Source organism: Aethalodelphis obliquidens, unplaced genomic scaffold, assembly GCF_003676395.1.
Source record: "Aethalodelphis obliquidens isolate GAN/ISIS:26980383/991018 unplaced genomic scaffold, ASM367639v1 scaffold11, whole genome shotgun sequence".
Lineage (NCBI taxonomy): Eukaryota > Metazoa > Chordata > Mammalia > Artiodactyla > Delphinidae > Aethalodelphis > Aethalodelphis obliquidens.
The window spans coordinates 34,497,262-34,519,297 of record NW_020837955.1 but is presented as its reverse complement, the minus strand read 5'-3'; the positions used below and the strand labels follow the sequence as shown (position 1 = coordinate 34,519,297).

At 39.0% G+C, this 22,036-nt stretch overlaps 1 protein-coding gene across 3 annotated transcripts in view; it reads left to right on the top strand.

Annotated features, from left to right (window-relative positions):
• The first annotated feature begins 675 nt into the window (after positions 1-675).
• The window catches only part of MCMBP (minichromosome maintenance complex binding protein), a 67,593-nt gene continuing 46,232 nt past the window's right edge, over positions 676-22,036 (top strand). For 2 of the 3 annotated variants that reach the window (XM_027112781.1, XM_027112780.1), the window contains exon 1: positions 678-1,000. In XM_027112781.1, coding sequence (XP_026968582.1) covers positions 943-1,000 — 58 coding nt within the window. In that variant the 5' untranslated portion in view covers positions 678-942. Of the gene's footprint in view, positions 1,001-22,036 lie in introns of all 3 variants that reach the window. The other variant, XM_027112783.1, reaches the window with a different exon arrangement.

Genomic DNA, 22,036 nt, shown 5'->3' with positions numbered 1-22,036 from the left:
GCTCCTCGGCTGTTTCCACCTTCTAGGCAGACACAGGCCAGGGTATGTTTTCACAGTTACGAACTTGCCTCTCAATCAGGAACTAGTCCCTCCGCAGTGCCTGAGATAACAGAAAGAGAGCTTGGGGTTTTTCAAAGTCCCCCTTATCTAAATGTACACCTTCCTCAGTGGGGTAAGACTTGATCCAGCTGAAGGAAAGTCACTACACAGGGTTTCGGGCAGGGAACCAGAAAAAAGAGTTGCCATCGGCAAAAACAAACAAACAAAAAAACACCAAGAGGACGCCATGAGGTGGGCAGACACCAAAGGCTGCTTTACACTCTAGTTTTGCCCAGCGATAACTTTGAGGTCTCTTTGGGTTTGTGCTTTGGGGCTGTTGCAAAGCCTGTGCAAGGGCTCGCACTATAAATGTATAAACCGGACGCCGGGAGTTTCCCCCTTCGGTCCTGCAGAGTGACACCCAGCAAAACACCTCCCTCGGCCTGCGACGCCGGGCTCCGGATCGTGAGGCCGCGCCTGCCCTTCCTTTCGCCCGTTTCTAAGATGGCGGCCGCTCTGCCGCCACGGCCCCGCCCCTTCCCGGCCCGCCCCCCTCCCCCCAGCAGGCCCGCCCCGCCTCCCCGCCGCGGGACCGCGCAGCGCGCTCCCGCCGCCTCTCCCCGCGCGAGCTCCACCCAGGTCGCAGGCAGCGCGGTCGGCGGCGCCTATTTCCCGCCATTGTGCAAAGTGGAGGTTGGGGGCCCGCACGCGCCGCCTGTCCGTCTCCGGCAGCGCCTCGCTGCCGCAGCCACAGCCGCCGTTCTCTGAGGCGCGGGGAGGCCGGGCGGCCCGCGCTGCTAGGCTCACCCTGCGTGGGAGGGCGCGGGCGAGAAGCGGCCGAGCCAGCGAAGAGGAGCAGCGGCTCGGGACGCCGGGCCGCGGCGGCTCCGGCCCGTCTGCGAGATGCCCTGTGGGGAGGATTGGCTCAGCCACCCGCTGGGGATCGTGCAGGGCTTCTTCGGTGAGTGGCGGCGCCGGGGGCGGGCTAGGGGGGCCGCCGAGTTGACGGAGCCCCGGGCCCGGCCCCGCCGCGCGGCCCCACGCGGGGCTACCTCGAGGACTCGCGCGGCCGAGACGGCCAGCCGGGCCTGCGCTGGCCGGCGTTCCACACAGCGAACTTCGGGCCGCGGCTTCCCGGGCCCGGCCGCAGGTGCCTCCCACCTGCCCGATTCGCGATTCGCAAGCGGCCGAGGTTACGCCGCGAGGAGCGGGCGGGCGGGCGGCCGTGATTGACGGCCTCGCTTCCCTTTTTGGCCCTGCTGGCGGCCCGAGCCCCGCGTGCGGCACAGCTCGGAGGGGCCCTTGAACCTTCGCGAGGGCCGGCGGAGATGGGGTGAAGGAACAGCACTTTGCCTGGGGGAAGCCTGGAGGATATTTCAAAACTTCCGGTGTGTCGGGGGAGTACTCGCTCCCTCGCAGCAGAAGTTGGCTCTAACTCCTGTATTACACACATTCTCTCTTTTCGAGATAAGATATAGTGTTAACAGCTTAATTTTTCTTTAAGGGTGCCTTTAAAACCAGCCGGGTCTCCATCTCCTCTTGTGCCAGAGGTAGCAAGAAATGTTGAACTACTCAAACGCGCTCCTACATAGAAAGAGCTTAGAATGTGGCAGGCAAGCTTAGTAAATTTTAGCTGCAATTATTGCTAATGCCACTTTTCTGGTAAGGAAAATTTAGGTTTGTTTGCAGTTAACTAGGCATTTTGGCCACAACCCCCATGTGTTTTGCGCTTAGGAGTGGTAGACGCAAACCCGAACAGAAATCAATGTGTTAGATCAGAACACCTGACGTGTCAGGAGGTAACTTAAACTTGTTGAGTGGCCTTCCTCACTTAAGACGTTGTGGGATATTAGTGAGAACGCCTATTAAGAAGCTCAGTAGTCCCCAGCAGCCAAAACCGATGGCAGAAAATGTGTGTACTTCTTGCAGGAAAGGCTCACTCAACAAATCTTCATTCATTTTCCTTATAATTTGAACTAGTTTAGTTAGCTGGTTTCCCAGGCTGAAACTAGAAGCAGCAAATGAGGAGAAGGGCTGGATAGGCAACCGGACTGTAGGCAGTGAACACCGACAACCTGATAAAGAAGAAATTTAGAACTATGCATATGTTGTAAAAAAAATTTTTTTTTTGAATCACTGTATATCCATCAAGGGTGCTTTTGAGGAAGGGGCATATACCTCTCCACTGAATCCTAGTGATTGATGTTCGTAATGAATACTGGAACTAATAATTGATTTCCAAAGTGATGGCACCAAAATGTGGAGTGAAGATTAAGTTGCACAGTAGGTTTAGGAGGGTTCAGGGGCGTAAATACTTTTTAGGAAAAATCTTTCAAAAGTAAGTTTTGGTGCTTAAAGGGTGAAGTTCCCGTTATTGATGTTTAGAAAATTTATTTATGAGAAATACCCCTATCCTAGTCTTGCTGGATCAATGAGATGATTTTATATTTGGTATATATTTGAATGTATTTGTGTCAGATTTTGTCTCCTGCATGTATGATCCTAAGAGGCAGACGACTCATTATAGTACAAAAGGTGTAATTTGGATATAAAATATTGGCTTCACAGTATTTTGTAAAGTTTGTGTAGTGTTGTGGGAACCTGGACCTTGTGGATGTGTTTCCCTCCAGAATGTTTTGTTCTCATACAGGTGTGTCTTACAGAGAAAACAACTAATACTTACAGTCATGATGTTTTTGTAGAAGCTGTTCTGATGTATAGTATATATTTTTGCTATATTTTCCTATCACTGTGAATATATTGAATAACTTTATCATAACAGCATTTACAGGTGAGAAGTAAGTGAGGTGTTAAACTTGTAGACTCTTTTTGGTTTAGTAGGAAATTGTTTTGAATCCATCTTTCCCCCAGATAGAAAAGGAGTGCCCGTCTGTTGTGGTTTATGAAGCTTCTGGGCCCCGCCCCTGCCCAGCTCTCAGACCTCATCACTATATTCCCCCTCATATTGAACCTTTTTTCAGTTCTTTGATTTTGAACTTTGCCTCTAGGCTTTCTGCATAGGCTATTTCCTTTGCCTGGTCCCCACTTCCTCTCCCAGGGCCACTTTCCTGGCTAAATCTTACTCTTCCTTTGGGAACCTCAGTTAGGTACCTCCTGCTGCATGTAATTATAGGATCCTGTGTGGCCTAGAAATTAGCTTGTAAAGCATGTTGTTGAAATCACTTGTTTCTTGGGTTCCTCGGCTGTATTTTAACCCTGGGAATTCAGGCCGTGTATCTGCTTTATTCACCTAGAATATACCTGTACATCAGAAGGGCTCTGTGAACATTTGCTGAGGAGAGGCAGTGGAAAGACTGATTAATCAATCAGAAATGGTATAAATTGTGGTGGTTACTGTGACCACAAATCTAAACTAAGGACAGTCCTGGTGGACATTGTATTGGTTCAGAGAATGCGATGTGATCGTACCAGGTATGAGTTACTCTCACATGCAAATCCTAATTCTTTTTTCTTAGTTTGGATAAGAAACTTTGAAATTCTCTTAGAGGCCAATCATAACTGTATGAATCATAATTCATCTTTGTGAACCAATCCATATTTTGAATTTGTATCTGCCATATTACAATTGTTCGTATGTACATTTTTTCCTATAAGCCTTCATAAAATGCCTTTTATGTTTCTGTACCAGTTTCTAAAAGATTTTATATGTAGACTCTTGAGGGCCAAAGGCTTAAGATTTAGGAATACTTTATTGGGCTCTGTCATGTGCGTAATGCTGATGGCTCAGTCCCCACAGTGCTTGTTCATTTACTGACCCATATTAAATTGCTTCCCTTAAACAAGAGCAGGAATCTTAGATGAGAAAAAGTTTTGTATGCTTCTTTTTCTTTTAATCATTTTTTATTTTAAAGAAGGAGTTTTTTTCCTGTGAATTAATAACTGCTGTTAATTTCAGAAAAGTAGGAATGCTTATCAACTGATTCTTTATGTATGTTCTCTTCACTTTGCTGGTTGGGTCAGGATTATTAGTTCTGATTATATTCAAGGCACTTTGGTCATATCTAACAGAACTAGAACTAGACTAGCTCATGAAAAAAAGGACGTTGGTGTGTGGAGGAGGGAAAGGAGTAGTATTTTATCACTAGCATTTTAGAGAATTTAAAGCAATAATAAAATCATCTAAAAGTCTGTCTGCTTTTTTATTGTCACCATGATTCTGTACCGACAGTTCACCCCCTTTTGTCTGTATCCACCTTCGATCTCTCCTACCACCTGGCCCTTGTTAGACCACTGAAAAAAAGTGATTTGTTATAAGGCTATAAAACCCAAAGGCAGGGAGGGTGGCTTGGTATCCCAAGAGACTGCTGAATGGAATTGGAAAACTAGCAGGAATCCAACCAAGCAGTGCTTCTCAGTTTTTCTCCCTTAGGCTATGTTCATCTCTGCACACAAACTTTATCTTTCTCTGTTCCACAGCTCCCAGTTTCACCTGTCAGTTCCAACCCACTTGAGCTAGCATCTTTATCTCAATCCCAAATTCCAGGGTTAGAGAATCTGATTGGCCCACCGTGGAGTCAGGGGTCCACTAGTCAGCTATGGCCAGGGCAGTGTTATGTAGGATAGTCGTAACTATTGAGGCCCATACCTCAGCAGTGGGGGAAGTTCTCAGAGAAGATGAATGGATTGGGCAGCTGTGGCAGAAGCATAAATACATATATCTATACATGTGCATATATGTAGATATATATACGTGTACATATATGCATTTTAAAATTATTGAATAATAACTTGCCTATGGTTAAAAAAAGCCAGCATGATAGTATTAAATGAAGAGTAGAAGTATGCTGCTCTTCTCCCACTGAGGTCACCAGTTTTAACTGTTTCCGATTATAGTTCTTTTTTCTTCATTGAGATATAACATAAAATTCACTGTTTTAAAATGTACAGTTCATTGGGTTTTAGTATGTTCACTATGAGTGCAATTATCACCACATTATTTCCATCACCCCAGAAAGAAGCCCCATTATCTGTTAGCAGCCACTCCCAACTGCCCCCTCCTCCCTCCTCTTGCAACCACTAATTTACTTCTGTCTATGGTTTACCTAATCTGGACATTTCATATAAATTGGCACATATAACTTGTGGCCTTTTGTGTCTGGTTTCTTTAACGTAGCATAATGTTATCGAGGTTCATTTATGTTGTAGCATGTATCAGTACTGTATTCCTTTTTATGACCAAAGATAATGTTCCATAGTATGGATATACCATATTTTGTTTATTCATTTATCCATAGGTGAACACTTGGCTATTGTGAATAGTGCTGCTGTAAACATTCATGTACAAGTTTTTGTGTGAATATATGTTTTCAGTTCTCTTGGGAATATGTCTCAGAGTGGGATTGCTGGGCCATCTGGTAATTTTATGCTGGAACTTTTTCCCAAAGTGTGTACACCATTGTACACTTCCACCAGCAATGTGTGAGGGTCCCAATTTCTCCAGTCCACTTCAACACTTGTTATGATCTATTGTTTTATTAGTAATAGCCATCCTAATGGGGGTGAACTGGTATCTCATTGTGATTTTGATTTGTATTACTGTAATGATAATAGTATAATAGTGTCTTTTCATATACATATAGGCCATTTATATATCTCATTTGGAGAAATGTCTCTTCGAGTTCTTTGCAGGTTTTTGTTGATATTTTTATTTTTTTTGGCCACGCCACGCAGCTTGCAGGATCTTAGTTTCCCGACCAGGGATTGAGCCTGCGCCCTCTGCAGTGAAAGCGCAGAGTCCTAACCACTGGACTGCCAGGGAATTCCCCTTTGCAGATTTTAAATTGGGGTTTTGTCTTTTACTGTTGAGTTAAAAGAGTTCTTTATATATTCTGAATATTAGACCCTTATCAGATATATGATTTGGAAATATTTTCTACCATTCTATAAATTGTCTTTTCACTTTCTTGATAGTGTCTTCTGATGCAAATTTTTAATTTTAATGATGTCCAGTTTATCTCTTTTTCCTTTAGTTGCTTATGCTTTTGTTGTCATATTTAGGAAACCATTGTCTTATGCAAGGTCACAAAGATTAACACCTATGTTCTTTCTAAGAATTTTTAAGTTTTAGCTCCTTACATTGAGGTCTTGGATCCATTTTGAATTAATTTTTGTATATGGTATGAGGTAGGGATCCGAATTCATTCTCTAGCATGTGGATATCTAGTTGTCCCAGCATGTTGTGTGTGTGTTTGTGTTTTAACATTTACCAGTTTATTTTGAAGGATATCATAAAGGATGCAGATGAAGAGGTACATAGGGCAAGGTGTGGAAGGGTCCCTTGTGGAAGAGCTTCTGTCTCCATGGAACTTGGGTGTGCTACCCTTTCAGTATGTGGTTGTGTTCACCAGTCTGGAAGCCCCACAGCACTGTTTGTTGAAAAAACTATTCTTCCCCCACTGAATGGGTTTGGCAACTTTGTTTAAAAAATGTGTGTGTGTGTATCATTTGACCATAGATGTATAGCTTTATTTCTGAACTCTCAATTTCATTCTGTTGATCTATATGTTTACCCTTCTGCCAGTACTATGTTGTCTTGATTACTGTAGGTTTGTAGTAAGTTGTTTTTATTTTTTTTTTGCAGAATAATTCTTTATTTTAATTTTTGGCTGTGTTGGGTCTTCGTTTACTTTGCAAGGGCTTTCTCCAGTTGCGGCAAGCGGGGGCCACTCTTCATCGTGGTGCGCCGGCCTCTTCACTGTCGCGGCCTCTCGTTGCGGAGCACAGGCTCCAGACGCGCAGGCTCAGTAGTTGTGGCTCACAGGCCTAGTTGCTCCGCGGCATGTGGGATCTTCCCAGACCAGGGCTCGAACCCGTGTCCCCTGCATTTGCAGGCAGATTCTCAACCACTGCGCCACCAGGGAAGCCCTGTAGTAAGTTTTGAAGTGATATGTGAGTCCTCCAAATTTGTTTTTTTTTTTTAAAGATCGTTTTGGCTTTTCAGAATCCCTTGTATTTCCATATGAATTTAGGATCAGTCTGTCATTGCTGCAAAAAAAAGGCACTTGGCATTTTGATAGGGATTGCATTGAATGTGTAGTGCGTTTAGTTCTTTTGGTAATGGAGAATAGTAAAGATTACAGATTCTATGGGATAGGGAGGGTGGGAGGGAGACGCAAGAGGGAGGAGATATGGGGATATATTTATATGTATAGCTGATTCACTTTGTTATAAAGCAGAAACTAACACACCATTGTAAAGCAATTATACTCTAATAAAGATGTTAAAACAAAAAACAAAACAAAAAAGATTACAGATTCTAGAGCCAGACTGCTGCTTAACTACAGGGCCATACCCAGGATATTTGTCTATAATCATTTTTTAATATCTCCCTTCTTTATACTACAGAATTATTTTCAGTAATAATCATGAAATAAAGCTATATGCAGTGCTTAAGGTAATTACATATTTTCAAAATAGATCTAGACATTGCTTCTATCAATTTCTCCCTGCCCATTTTAGAATTTTTTGTTGTTGAGTTCTGTTATGTTGATGTTGTTTCATGTCGTATGGGTACCACACTTTAGATTTGAATAAGTTTGTATTAATTGTATAATTAATGAATTCTTTGTATTAGCAAGTTTCAGCAGACAAAACTCAACTGTTTACTTGGTAGTGTTTATACCTACCTAATAGTTTGAATTTTGGTCTTTTAGTTATAGTTTGATATTATAATATTTTATATAAAGAATTGTCTGATGACTAATAAGTGAATTTTGATAAAACTGAAACATCTGCAAAAGACACAAATTAGAGAGATACCAAATCTTTCCACTGATGTTACTAACATATTTTCATAATTCATTCTTTAGCTTTAAAACAAATAGCCATTTAAGAAGAATACATTTCAATTTTAAGATATGATTCAGATTCAGTAAAATTTTCATGTATGAGTAAAATTTGCACCTACTGCACCTCTCACTTCTCACTGTTTCACTGATTTATTAAACACAAATAACAATTCCAACAAGTTGTCCCATGGAAGATAGAATTGAAGTAACTCAAGTTCTCCTTCTTCATCTTTACAATCACTGGGTTATTGTTTGTTTATTTAAAATCTTTTGTATACATGTAGGACTCTAGAGTACCACAGGGCTTGGTGGATACTAACTGCTCTAACCAAATTTGGACTGTTCTGTACCACTGAGAAATTTACTATCCAGACATATTCATGTAGCTGTGTCTGTTGGGAGCCAAGTGTGTAACTGAGGATTCTTCAAATTACCTTCTATGTAGAATGCAATATTCATTAAAGGTTAAGTAGTAAAAATGTGCTAATTTGACACTACCACATATATTACTAAAACTCAGCAGTAGTTTTAGTTTAGTTCCCACAATTGTTTGGGATTAATACCAACAAAAGATTTTCCAAGGAAGAATATTTTATCACTGACATGGTTTAGAATTGCCAATTCAGAGTGATGGTAGAAGCAGAATGAATTTTAGTTGGTTTTATTATTTTTAAATTCTCTGCAGGAAATGTATCTCTTATTGCTAGCACTTAGGGTAGACTACTCCTACCACTTCTGTAGTAGGTCACTGCTTGGCCCCTCTTACTTCCTAACTTTGAGTGTGAACATGTCAAATTAATTAACCTTTCTTTACCTCAATTTTATCATCTATAAAATGGGACTAATAAGAGAATCCAGTTTTTAAGCCTGTTAAAAGGATTAAATGAGATAATGCATATAAAGTGCTTAGAATAGTGCCTGGCACAGTCTTTTAAGTGTTCACTAAACATTAGCTACTATACTTTGGTAAAATTTATAATTTACAACCATTATTCTAAACAATACATATTTTACTTCCATTTGAGTCTCAGTGTGTACTTTTCCCCCCATCCTCATTTTTGAAGACTTCTTTAGAGCTGTTTTAAGTTCACCACAAAATTGAGCAGAAGACATAGAGATTTCCCAGATACCTCCTGCCCCACACATGCATAGTCTCCCCTCTGTTATCAACATGTACTACCAGGGTGGTGCATTTGTTATAATTGGTGAACTTACACTGACACATCATTATCACCCAAAGTCCATAGTTTACATTATGGTGCATTCTTGGTGGTGTATATTCTGTCGCTTTGGACAAATGTATAATAATATGTACATACATACATTCATCATAGCAGCATACAGGATAGTTTCTGTGCCCTAAAAATCCTCTGCGCTCTGCCTGTTAATTCTCCTCTCCCCTCTAACCCCTGGCAACCACTGATCTGTTTTTTACTGTCTCCATAGCTTTTTTTGCCTTTTCCAGAATGTTATATAGTTGGAATGATATAGTATGTAGCTTTTTCAGATCGGATCCATTCACTTGTGATATGCATTTAAGTTTCCTCCATGTGTTTTCCTAGCTTGATAAGTGCATTTCTTTTTGGCACTACATTCCATTGTCTGGGTATACCACAATTTACTTATCCATTCACCTAGTGGAGGACATCTTAGTTGCTTCTAAGTTTTGGCAGTTACAAATAAAAACTGCTATAAACATTTGTGTATAGGGTTTTCGTGGACATAAGTTTTCAACTCCTTTGGGTAAGTACCACGGAGTGCCATTGGTATGGGTAGAGTATGTTTAGTTTTATATGAAACTGCCAAACTGTCTTCCAGAGTTGCTGTACTATTTTGCATTCCCTCCAGCAATGAATGAGAGTTCCTCTTGTTCCACATCCTCTCCAGCATTTGTTAGTATTCTGGATTTTGGAGTGTAGAGGTAGCTCATTGTTGCTTTAATTTGCATTACCCTAATGATATACAATGTGGTGCATCTTTTGCTTATTTGCCACCTGTATATATTCTTTTTTAAAAATATATCTTTATTGGCGTATAATTGCTTGACAATGGTGTGTTAGTTTCTGCTTTATAACAGAGTGAATCAGCTATACATATCTCCTATACATATCTCCTCCCTCTTGCGTCTCCCTCCCACCCTCCCTATTCCACCCCTCTAGGTGGTCACAATGTATATATTCTTTTGTGAGGTGTCTGTTCAGGTCTTTGACGCATTTTTTAATTGGGTTGTTCATTTTCTTATTGAGTTTTAAGGGTTCTTTGTCCTCCAGCTTTGTTCTTTGTTCTTCACTATTGCTGGCCATTCTGGGTCACTTGCCTCTCTATAACTTCAGATTCAGTTTGTCAGTATGCACAAAATAACCTGTTGGAATTTGATTGGAATTTCATTGAATGTATAGGTCAAGTTGGGAAAAACCAACATCTTAAAAATATTGAGTCTTCCTCTCCATGAACATGGACTATCTCTCCATTTATTGAGTTCTTCTTTGATTTCTTTTGAGTTTTGTAGCTTTCCTCCTCTAGATCTTATACATATTTTGTTAGATTTATACCCAAGAACTTAATTTTGGGGAATGCTACTACAAATGATACTATGTTTTTAATTTCAAATTCTACTTGTTCACTGGGAGTACATAGGAAAAGTGATTGACTTTTGTATGTTAGCCTTGCATTCTGTAACCTTGTTTTAATAGCTTATTAGTGCCAGGAGGGTTTTTTTGGTTGATTCTTTTGGGTATTCTATGTGGAAAATCATGTCGTCTGCAAACAGAGAGTTTTATTATTTTCTTTTCCTATCCATATACCTTTATTTCCCTTCCTTGTCTTACTGCATTAGCTAGGACTCCAGTACCATGTTGAAAAGGAGTGGTGAGAGAGGGGGCATCCTTACCTTGTTCCCGTTCTTAGTGAAAAAGCTTCTGGTTTCTCACTTACACTATTTTTAATTCTTCTGTTGCTTTCCTTTTAGATTTACAGGCATGTTCTTTTTTCCTCCAACAATTTTAGATACTAATTCAAGGCTTTCACTGAGGAAATTAGTGTCTCTTTACTGCCCTCCATTGCTTCTACCCAATTTGTGTCAGTCATTGTATATTACCAAAGTTTATAATATTTATATTCTATCTGTGACTATAATTTGTGCTTTGTCTGATCATGTTAGAAAGGTTAAAAATCAGAATAAATGAACTACTGAATATAACCAAAAAGAAATACATGGATATAGAGAGCAAACTAGTGGTTACCAGTGGGGAAGAGGAAGGAAGGAGTGGCAAGATAGGGGTAGGAGATTAAGAGGTGCAAACTACCATGTATAAACTAAGTAAGCTGGAGTACAATCTTGTCATTAAATTATTTTGGTTTAAGAATAGTCTTTTAAGAACAAGGTCAAATCATTTCTCTTAAACCCCAAGGTTTAATATCAAGCCATAATTTACAGTTTTTCATAATAAAATAGGTCTTGGACTTCATCAAATGCTTGGTTCTGTATCCCCCGAGAAGGTCATTTTTTTTTCTTTAATCTTTTAGTGTGGCGGATTACACTAATAGATTTTCTAATAACAAACTTGTGCATTATTGGGATAAAAGTACTGCTTGAACATGATTTTTTAAATATATATTCCATTGGATTCAGAAGTTAATAGTTTATATAGGAGTTTTGCTTCTTTATCTTTTGTGAAGTTGCCCTGAAACTTTGCAGAATTTTCTGGACTTGGGACTTCATGGGATTGGGAGGAAGGATTAGCTACTGTTTCTTTTGTTTCTCTCATTGATATTGGACCTACAATTTTTTTTTTGACCAAATTGTGATAAAAATAAGAACTCAGTCTTCTAATCTTGTGCCAATTTTGGCAACTTATATTTTTTCAGAAATTCATCCATTTTATCTGAATTTTCAAAATTATTAGTTCATACTTCATGATATTATATATAGTTTTTAGTATTTATCTATAGCATTTCTCCTTTTAAAGTTTTGTTACTTTTTCCTTATAGTTCTGTGTCTTATTTGTATCCTGTTGTTTTTATTTATTTGTATATTTTATTCTTTCTTTCTTTTTATCTTTTTCTCCTGTACAGGCGTGCCAGAAAATTTGTCTGTCTTAATATTAATCATTTGTATTGGTGTTTTTGTTCTCCATTCCATTGATGTCTGCCCTTAGCTTTATTTCCTTTCTTACTCTTTGGTTTGTTTTATTGCTCTTCTTTTTTAATTAAAATTTTTTTTTCTTTTAAATTAATTTATTTTTTGGCTGCATTGGGTCTTTGTTGCTGCGTGTGGGCTTTCTCTAGTTGGGGCGAGCAGGGGCTGTTCTTTGTTGCGGTGCACAGGCTTCTCATTGCGGTGGCTTCTCTTGTCGTGGAGCGCGGGCTCTAGGCGCGCGGGCTTCAGTAGTTGTGGCACGTGGGCTCAGTAGTTGTGGCTCACGGGCTCTAGAGCGCAGACTCAGTAGTTGTGGCGCACGGACTTAGTTGCTCCGCGGCATGTTGGATCTTCCCGGACCAGGGCTCAAACCCGTGTCCTCTGAATTGGCAGGCGGATTCTTAACCGCTGTGCCACCAGGGAAGTCCCTATTGCTCTTTTTTTAGCTTCTTAACTTGAATGCTAATAAACTCATCTATTTCCATTCTCTCTTGGTATTTGATAAATGTGTTAAAATCTGTAACTTTCTTCCTAAACGCCACTTTAGTAGCCCACAGATATTAACCTGTACAGGTTTCTTTGTCATCCAAGAGTATTTGATAATTATCACTCCATATTCCTTTCTAAACTAAGGATTTTTTAATAGTATAAGTTTATTTGTTTTTTCTTAAATCATCAAGGACATGAGGATGCAGTTGTTTTAAGCTTTCCTTTTGTTATTGAGTTCTTACCTTGTCACATTTTGGTCAGAAAACATTGTATGTTTCATATCTATTGAGGTTTCCTTTGTGGCTAGTACATAGAACTTTTTGTGAATGTCCTGTGTACTTAAAAAATGCACTCTCTGTTTGGATATTTATATATTTATTAGAGAATTTATTAATTATCTTATTCATTTTGCTATATTATTTGTTTTTGTGTTTTGTGCTTAATTTATGTTTTGAGAGAGCTGTGGAAAAGTCTAATTGTGATTGCTGTTTTATTTTTTTTCTCTTTAGTTTTGAAAGTTGTTGCTTTATGTATTTTGGAGGCTATGTCAGGTATATATGTATCTTATTTTCTTATGTTAAAATTTAATTTACTTATATTTGTTTGTATTATTGCATTTTCTCCCCATTGAAGAGAATTTTGACATGATTTTCACTAAGTTCTCCTGGCATTTTATTCACATCATTTTTTTACTCCAGACTGTTATCTTTTCGTGGATGTTCTTTAATGAGCCTGTTGAATCACTCCTTTAATTTGTGTCAGTTGCTTTTTAGGTTTGTTGCTTAGTTTTCATACTGGGATTTTTTTTTTTTCCATTGCGTTCATGAATTCTGTTGTTTCTTGGATCCTGTGTCTACCTCTTTATTGGAGTCTTTTTAAATTTTAAATTCTTTTTAGGAAAGGTTGTGTGAGAAGAAGAATAAGAGGCGCATTACATAATGATAAAATAGTCAATTCACCAAGAGGACCTAAATGTAAATACACCTAGCAAGAGTTTCAAAATACAAGCAGAAACTGACAGAACTAAAAGGAGAAATAGACAAGTCTGCAATTATAGTCGGACATGCTACTACTCTTCTCAGAACTGTACCAGAACTAGTGGAGAGAAAAGCAGCAAGGATATAGAACACCATCAGTCAAATAGATCTCACTATTGTAGAACCCTCTACTTAACAACAGCAGAATATACATTCTTTTCAAGTGCACATGGAACATTCATTCACCAAGGTAAACCGCATCCTAAGTCATAAAACAAATATTTAACAAACCTAAGAGAATTGGAATCATCAAAGTATGTTCTCTGACCATAATGTAATTAGAATAGAAATCAGTAACAGATAACAAGAAATTCAGACTTGTGAAAATAACATTCTGAACAATTTGTGGATCAAAAAGAAGTCACAAGGGAAATTTTAAAATATTTTAAACTAAAGGAAAATGACAACACAACATATCAAAATTTGTGAGATAAGCCAAAGATGTACTGAGAGACTTCAAGGGCATTTATTAGAAGAGAAGAAAGGTCTCAAACCAATAATTTAAGCTTATACTTTATGAAACTAGAAAAGAAGAGCAAAATAGACCCAAATCATACAGAACAAAGGAAATAATATAGAGCAGAAATGAATGAAGTTGAAAACAGAAGAAAATCAATGAAACCCAAAGCTCGTTGGGTGTTTTGTTGTTTTTTTACCCAAAAAGATCAATAAAATTCATATGCATCTTCAGACTGGCAAAGAAAAAAGAAAGGAAGACAAAGATTACTGACATCAGGAACGAAATGGGAGATACTGTTAGAGACATGTGAAAGAATAATACAGACACGAAAAGAATAATACAAACAGCTCTCTGGGCATAAATTGAACGACTTGGATGAAATCGACCAATTCCTTAAAAAACACCCTATTAATTTCCTATTTCTTTTGTAACAGACTACCACAAATTTAGTTGCTTAAGACAACATAAATTTATTTTTTTATTACAGTAGAGTTGATTTACAATGTTGTGTTAATTTCTGCTGTATAGCAAAGTGATTCAGATATATATATATATATATATACACACACACACACATTCTTTTTTATATTCTTTTCCATTATGGTTTACACAAGATATTGAATATAGTTCCCTGTGCTATACAGTAGGACCTTGTTGTTTATCCATTCTATGTATACTATTTCGCATCTGCTAATCCCAAACTCCCAATCCATCCCTCCTCCACCTGCCTCCACCTTGGCAACCACAAGTCTGTTCTCTATGAGTCTGTTTCTGTTTTGTAGGTAAGTTCATTTGTGTCATATTTTAGATTCCACATATAAGTGATGTCATATGGTAGTTGTCTTTCTCTGTCTTCACTTAGTATGATAATCTCTAGGTCCATCCATGTTGCTGCAAATGGCATTCATTCTTTTTTATAGTCAAGTAGTTTTCATTGTATATATGTTCCACATCTTCTTTATCCATTCATCTGTCGATGGACTTTTAGGTTGATTCCATTTCTTGGCTATTGTGAATAGTGCTGCTGTGAATATAGGGGTTCATGTATCTTTCTGAATTATAGTTTTGTCCATATGTATGCCCAGGACGGGGTTGCTGGATCATATGGTAACTCTATTTTTAGTTTTTTGAGGAACCTCCATACTGTTTTCCATAGTGGCTGCATCAACTTTCATTCTCACCAGCAGTGTGGGAGGGTTCCCTTTTCTCCACACCCTCTCCAGCGTTTGTTACATAAATTTATTATCTTACACTTCTGGAGGTCAGAAGTCTGATTTGGGTCTCACTGGGATAAGATCAAGTTGTCAGCAGGACTGCATTCCTTTCTGGAGGCTCTAGGGGAGAATCTACTTCCTTGTCTTTTTTCCAGCTTCTAGAGTTTGCCAACATTTCTTGGGTTGTGGCCCCCCTCCATCTTCAAAGCCACTAACAGCTGGTCAAGTTTTTCTCACATCTTCTTACTCAAACTTCCTCTTCTGCCTCCTACCACTTTTAAGGACCCTTGTAGTTACCTTGGATCCCCCCAGATAATCTCCCTGTTTTAAGGTCAGCTCCGCCTAAATTCCCTTTTGCCATGTAACAATATATTCACAGGTTCTGGGGATTAGAATGTGGACATCTTTGCGGGGGGTGTGTGTGCATTATTCTGTCTACCACGGCCACCTACTATCCAGACTCACTCAAGATAAAATGGAGTTCCCTCCTCTCAGGTCCACTCTCCCTCCATTGCCCACCTGGAACCTCAGTTTTACTTTTTGTCTCTATGCATTTGCTTATTCTAGGTACTTCATATAAGTGGATACAGTATTTGTCTTTTTTGTCTGTATTATTTCACTTAGCATGTTTTTAAGGCACATTCTTGTTGCCGTAATTGTCTTTTGACAAATATACAAAAGCCAATTCAATAGAAAAATAAGATTATTTTCAACTAAGATATTGGAACAATTAGACATTTAAATGCAGAAATATTACTTGCAACCTAAATCTCATGCCTTATAGAAAAACAAACTCAAAATGGGTCATAGATCTAAGTGTTTAAACTGTTAAACTTTTAGAAATAAAGAGAAGATCTTCATGACCCAGGGTTTGGCTATGAGTTCTTAGACATAATTCCAAAGACACAATGCATAAAAACAAAAATTTGATAAATTGGGCTTCATCAAAATTATAAACTTTGTTTTGCAAAAGCATTGTTAGGCAAATGAAAGGCTGAGAGAATATACCTGAAAATCATATATCAGATAAAGGACATATCTAGAATATATAAGGAAAATGTAATGATTATTAAGCTAGTTTAAAAAGGGGCAAAAGATTTAAGTAGATTTGAATGGACACTTCACCAGAGAGGATATAAGGATGGCAAATAACCACATGAAAAGAATTTAGTATCATTAGTCACTAGGGAAATGCAAATTTAAAGCATAATGGGATATCGCAACTACTGGTAGAGCTAAAATTTTTTTTTTTTTTTTTTTTTTTTGTGATACACGGGCCTCTCACTGTTGTGGCCTCTCCCGTCGCAGAGCACAGGCTCCAGACACGCAGGCTCAGCAGCCATGGCTCATGGGTCCAGCCGCTTCGTGGCATGTGGGATCTTCCCGGACCGGGGCATGAACCCGTGTCCCCTGCATCGGCAGGCAGACTCTCAACCACTGTGCCACCAGGGAAGCCCTAGAGCTAAAATTTTTAAAAAATTTTGACAATACCAGGTAGTGGTAAGAATGCAAACAGCTGAATCTCTTATACCTTGCTGGTGAGAATGCAAAATGGTACAGCCACTCTGGGAAATAGGCAGAATCTTAAAATGTAATAGTCGTAGTCGTAATAATAATAGTCGTAATAATACATACATATATATATGTATGTGTATATACATACACACATACATATATATATATATATATATACCTAGCTGTCGCATTCTTAGGTTTTTCCCCTAGAGAAATGAAAGCTTATGTTCACACAAAAAGTGTTTATAATGGTTTTATTTATAGTCATCAAAAGTTGGAGACCATCTAAATGTCCTTCAACAGGTGAATGGAGAAACAAATTGTAGTTCGGCTGAACAGTGGAATATTACTCAGCAATAAAAAAGAAATGAACTATTGATACACTTATGTGCTGGGGGTTCCAAAACCAACCGTATGTTTGGAGATTCACTAAAATGACATATATGACTCAGTATGTAGTTGTACTCCTGGCTAAGATTTATTAAAGCAGCATGGTAAGGATACACAGCCGGATCATAAGGGGAAAAGACAGATGGAGTCTCTTGGAATTTATACATAGGTTTCCTTATGCTCTCTCCCATGGGAGAGTTCATAGCTTGGAAGACTCGATATTGTTAAGATTTCAGTTCTCCTCAAATCTATACTATGCAATATAAACCTAATCAGAATTTCAGCAGAGTTTATATAAAAGTCAACAAGTTGTTCCTCAAAATTATTTAGAAAACTTGAGGATCTAGAATAATCAAGACAGACTTGAAGACAAAGATGAAGAACATAACTACCTGATTTTAAGACTATCAAGCTGTAGTGATTAAAACAATATGGTATTGGCATAAGGATAGACAACTAGATCAGTGTAACATAACAGAAAGTCTAGAAATACATTAACGTAAATACAATGAGTTGAGTTTGACAGTAGTGCCAAAGCAATTTATTTATTTATTTATTTATTTAAAAAAAATCTATCATTTATTGCTGCTGAGGACCAACCAGGAGACTTTCCCCCAGTCACAACATCTATTTCTCATCACTGATGGACTTGGAACTATGATAGTTTGCTAATTCTATAGCAGGAAAGATTGGCAGTGTATGAGTGAAGTTCCTGTCTTTGACCATGGGTTTAGTGAGTGCATATGTTTAGTGAGTGGTTATTTTTTGCATATTTTCTCTTTGGTAGATGTGTGGCAGTTAATTGTTACTCTGTTTGCCAAAGCAATTTACTGCTAGAAAGTTGTTTAATTAAATAATGCTGGTACAAATGGATATCTTTTTGGAAAAAAATGAGCCTTGATGTCTATGTCACACTATAATCAAAAACATTAATTTGATATGGATTACAGACTTAAATGTGAAAAGTGAAAAACAGGAGAATATCTTTATGACCTTGGGGTCAGTAAACATAAAAGAAAAAATTGAAAAGTTGGACTTCGTCAAAATTGAAAACTTCCCATCAAAGGACACCATTAAGAATGTCAAAAAGCAAGCTACAGATTAGGAGAAAATACTTGCCCTACATATATCTGACAAAAGACTTGCATTCAGAATACACAAAATTTGTACAAATCATTGATGCCACAACAAAATCTTTTTTTTTTTGGGCCGTACTGCGTGGATTGTGGGATTTTAGTTCCCCAACCAGGGAGTGAACCCTGGCCATTGGCAGTGAGAGCGTGGGGTCCCAACCACTGGACTGCCAGGGAATTCCCAACAAAATCATTTTTTTAAAAGATGGGCAAAATTAATAAGCAGGCACCTCACAAAAGGATTTATTGGAATGGTCAATAAACATATGAAAAGGTGTACATCACTAGTCCTTAGGGAAATGCATATTCAAACCCCAGTGAAATATTACTGCATACCCAGCACAATGACTAGGATTAAAAAGATTGACAAGACCAAGTGTTGGTGAGGTTATATAGAACCCTCATATGCTGTTGGTGAGAGTGTGAAAGTGTATATATTTTTTGTTCCTCAGTTCCCCTGACCACTTAAACTAGGGCAGGATTGAGTGCAGTGGTGCCCACATTCAGATGGCCAGGAATTCATGGGAAATATAATAGAGTGATATGTGTGTGCTCAGCAGGTCTCTTGGTTGCAAATGGCCCAACTCGATTCTGCTTAAACCAGAGAAGATGAATACGTTGTCTCAGGTAACGGTTCCTGAGAGGGTTAACGTCAGGCTCAATTACAGCCAAATACTTCACACTGTGTCTACAGAAATCAGCCTTTTTACTCCACTTTCCTCTGGGATGGCTTAGTTTTCAGACAGACCTTGGTCACTGTGGCCACACGCAGCTGCGGGATTATAACCTATAATGTTGAGCCCAGCTACTAAGCCTTATTCCCAGGATTGTCCTTGATTGATGCATCCCTAAACTGATCATCAGAACCACTGTGAGGTCTAGGTCAGGTCCACCCTTGGGCTGGGAGTAACGGTGCTGTGGTTCCTCCCTCAGAAAGAGGCACTGTCACTAGAAAAAGGGGAAATGGATGCTAGTCTTGCGAAACAACCTATTTTCTCTACATTGTACTTATTTAATGTTTATTTCTCTAACTCCGATAGCTATGTCCCAGGCCCTTGCTAGACCCTGGAAATGTAAAGGTGAATTGTTTGTGAATAGAGAGCAGATCTGTAGCCTGGCATTGAAAACTCTGTGATGTGTTTGGCCTCCTCTTCCTTTTGTTCAGTAGCTTTATTCTTTTCCAGGCACTTTGTGCTCCATGTATTTGAATTTCTGGTAGTGTCCATCCTTGTCCTTGGTTTACCATTACTCTTTCTTCCCCCAGAGTGCTCTACGTCTGGAATATGCCCATCCCTCATACCTCAACATGTTTCAGTTCTACCCTTCTTCCCAGGCCTGGCTCAAACACCTCTTTCAGAAGCCCTCACTGAGATTTTTTTGACCTACGTTAGTTTCTCTTCTTTGCTTTTGCCTGTTATTCTATCCATAGCTTATCTTAGCTTTAAGTTCCTTCAATTTTAAATTTCCTGATAGCACCTGGCAGAGTGTTGGGCACACAGTAGGCTTAATAAATAATGGATAGTTATTGTATTCTTTTTTTTTTTAAAGAAGGTGTTGGGGGTAGGAGTTTATTAATTAATTTATTTTTACTGTGTTGAGTCTTCGTTTCTATGCGAGGGCTTTCTCTAGTTGTGGCAAGCGGGGGCCACTCTTCATCGCGGTGCGTGGGTCTGTCACGATTGTGGCCTTTCTTGTTGCGGAGCACAGGCTCCAGATGCGCAGGCTCAGTAGTTGTGGCTCATGGGCCTAGTTGCTCCGCAGCATGTGGGATCCTCCCAGACCAGGGCTCGCACCCGTGTCCCCTGCATTAGCAGGCAGATTCTCAACCACTGTGCCACCAGGGAAGCCCAGTTATTGTACTCTTGATAATTTTGGAATTATCTATTGCAGTCCTTTAATTGTCCAGCAGTACCAGATATTAGTAAGCTGGCCTTTACTTAAGAACATTTTGTATGCATGTAAGTTACTTAGAAGTAACTTACTGCTTCCCAGTCACTCTTTGATGTAGCCTCATCACCTGTGATGTGGTATATTCAAGTTTCTTACACAAATGCAGTCAGCATAGTGGTGTTCACAGTCATGGCTGCATGTAGGTCTTTTCTTTAAACATCCATTTGGACTAGAAGCAAAAATACCCATTCTGGTCCCCTCCCCCCACCGTCCAATTCAGTAATCATTTATTGGCATGTGTCTAGTAGAGTAGTGGTTCTCAAATGTTAGTGTGCATCAGAATCACCTCAAGGGTATTTTAAAACATGAATCGCTAGACTTCACCTCCAGAGTTTCTGATTCAGTAGGTCTTGGATGGGCTGAAGAATTTGCCTAACAACCACTCAGGTGGTGCTAATACTGCTAGTCTGGGGACCAAGCTTTGAGGACTGGTTTACTAGTAGTAGATTTAACCCTCATTGCACATCAGAATCACTTCCTCGTTTTTCACCTCCACGAGTTCTTTTTAAGAACTGTCCTTTGCTCAGTTAAGTGAAAGCATTTGGAATCTCTGCTGCAGCATGGTGTTAGCAGGATTTTATGAGTATTTCTAACAGAATCAGCTCCACAACAAATACAGACAAAATTCCTTTACGCCACATCTCCATAGCACCTGTGTGATGAGTATGGTACCTGTGTGATGGTGGAAGTACTGACCAGCTATGGTTAGGTAGTTCTAGTTCATGAAAACATATATTCCTAATTCTGTTGATGATTCACTCTTTGGTCTTGACCAATTCCCATAATTTTTCAAAGTCTGGTTTTCTTTAACATGACATTAAAAACACCTTTCTCTGATTTTGCAGTCATCATTGCAAGAAGCATAAAATGGATGCTGAATCTTGGGAGCAGGGCAAGTTTCATGATAATTGTCTGAGGTATCTCCTGTAGATTGCTTATTAGTTGTAAGGGGAAGAAAGTAACTACAGTGGAGAAATTGGCTGTCACTTTGGGTGATGAAAATTAACGTCATCGATGAGGGGAAGATGGACATCTTGTCTCTAAATGATGTACCTACAAGGGCACAGCATCCTTATGTAGCACTCTGACTGGTAACATGTAACTGCAGTCTACTCATAAGGAAACGTCAGACAGACCCAGTGAGGAGATTTCTATTTTTTAATAAAGGGTTTGTATTCTGCAGTGTCAGTGTCATAAGAGATAAAGATTGAGGAACTGTTCCAGAATAAAGGAGATTAAAAAAAACACGATAGCTAAAAGCAGTATGTGATTCTAGACTGGGTCCTGTACTGAAGTGGAAAAAGTGCAATAAAGGATAGTGTTGGGTCAAATGACAAGTTGGAATATGGATGGTAGATTAGATAAAATGTATTGTATCAATTTTGAATTTCCTGAGATTGATAACAAGTACTGTGGTTATATAAGATAATCTCCTTATTCTTAGGAAACACATTGAACTATTTAAAGGTAAAAATAAATGATGTGTGTAATGTAATCTCAGGTGAGTCAGAAAAATACGTGGGAGAGAGAGAGCAAGCAAATAAAGTAAATGGGGCAAGGTTACAGGTGTTCTTTGTAATTATCATTGTGACATATTTTTCACTGTGACGTTTTGAAAGTTTGAAATTATTCCCAAATAAAAACTTAAAAAAAAAAAAACCACCACCACTCTCTGCTCTTCATTTCAGGGTAATTGTAAAAATTTTTTAAAATCTGTATAAAAATGTTTTCAAAGATCAGTCTGCTTTTCAAATGATGGTTCCTGTTCTGCTTTGTCTGGGGAGTCTCGTATCTCATTCTGTGGGTGTCCTCAGGAGATTGTTAGCTCCTGAGAGCCTGCAGGGGGTCAGCCTCGCCCTGATT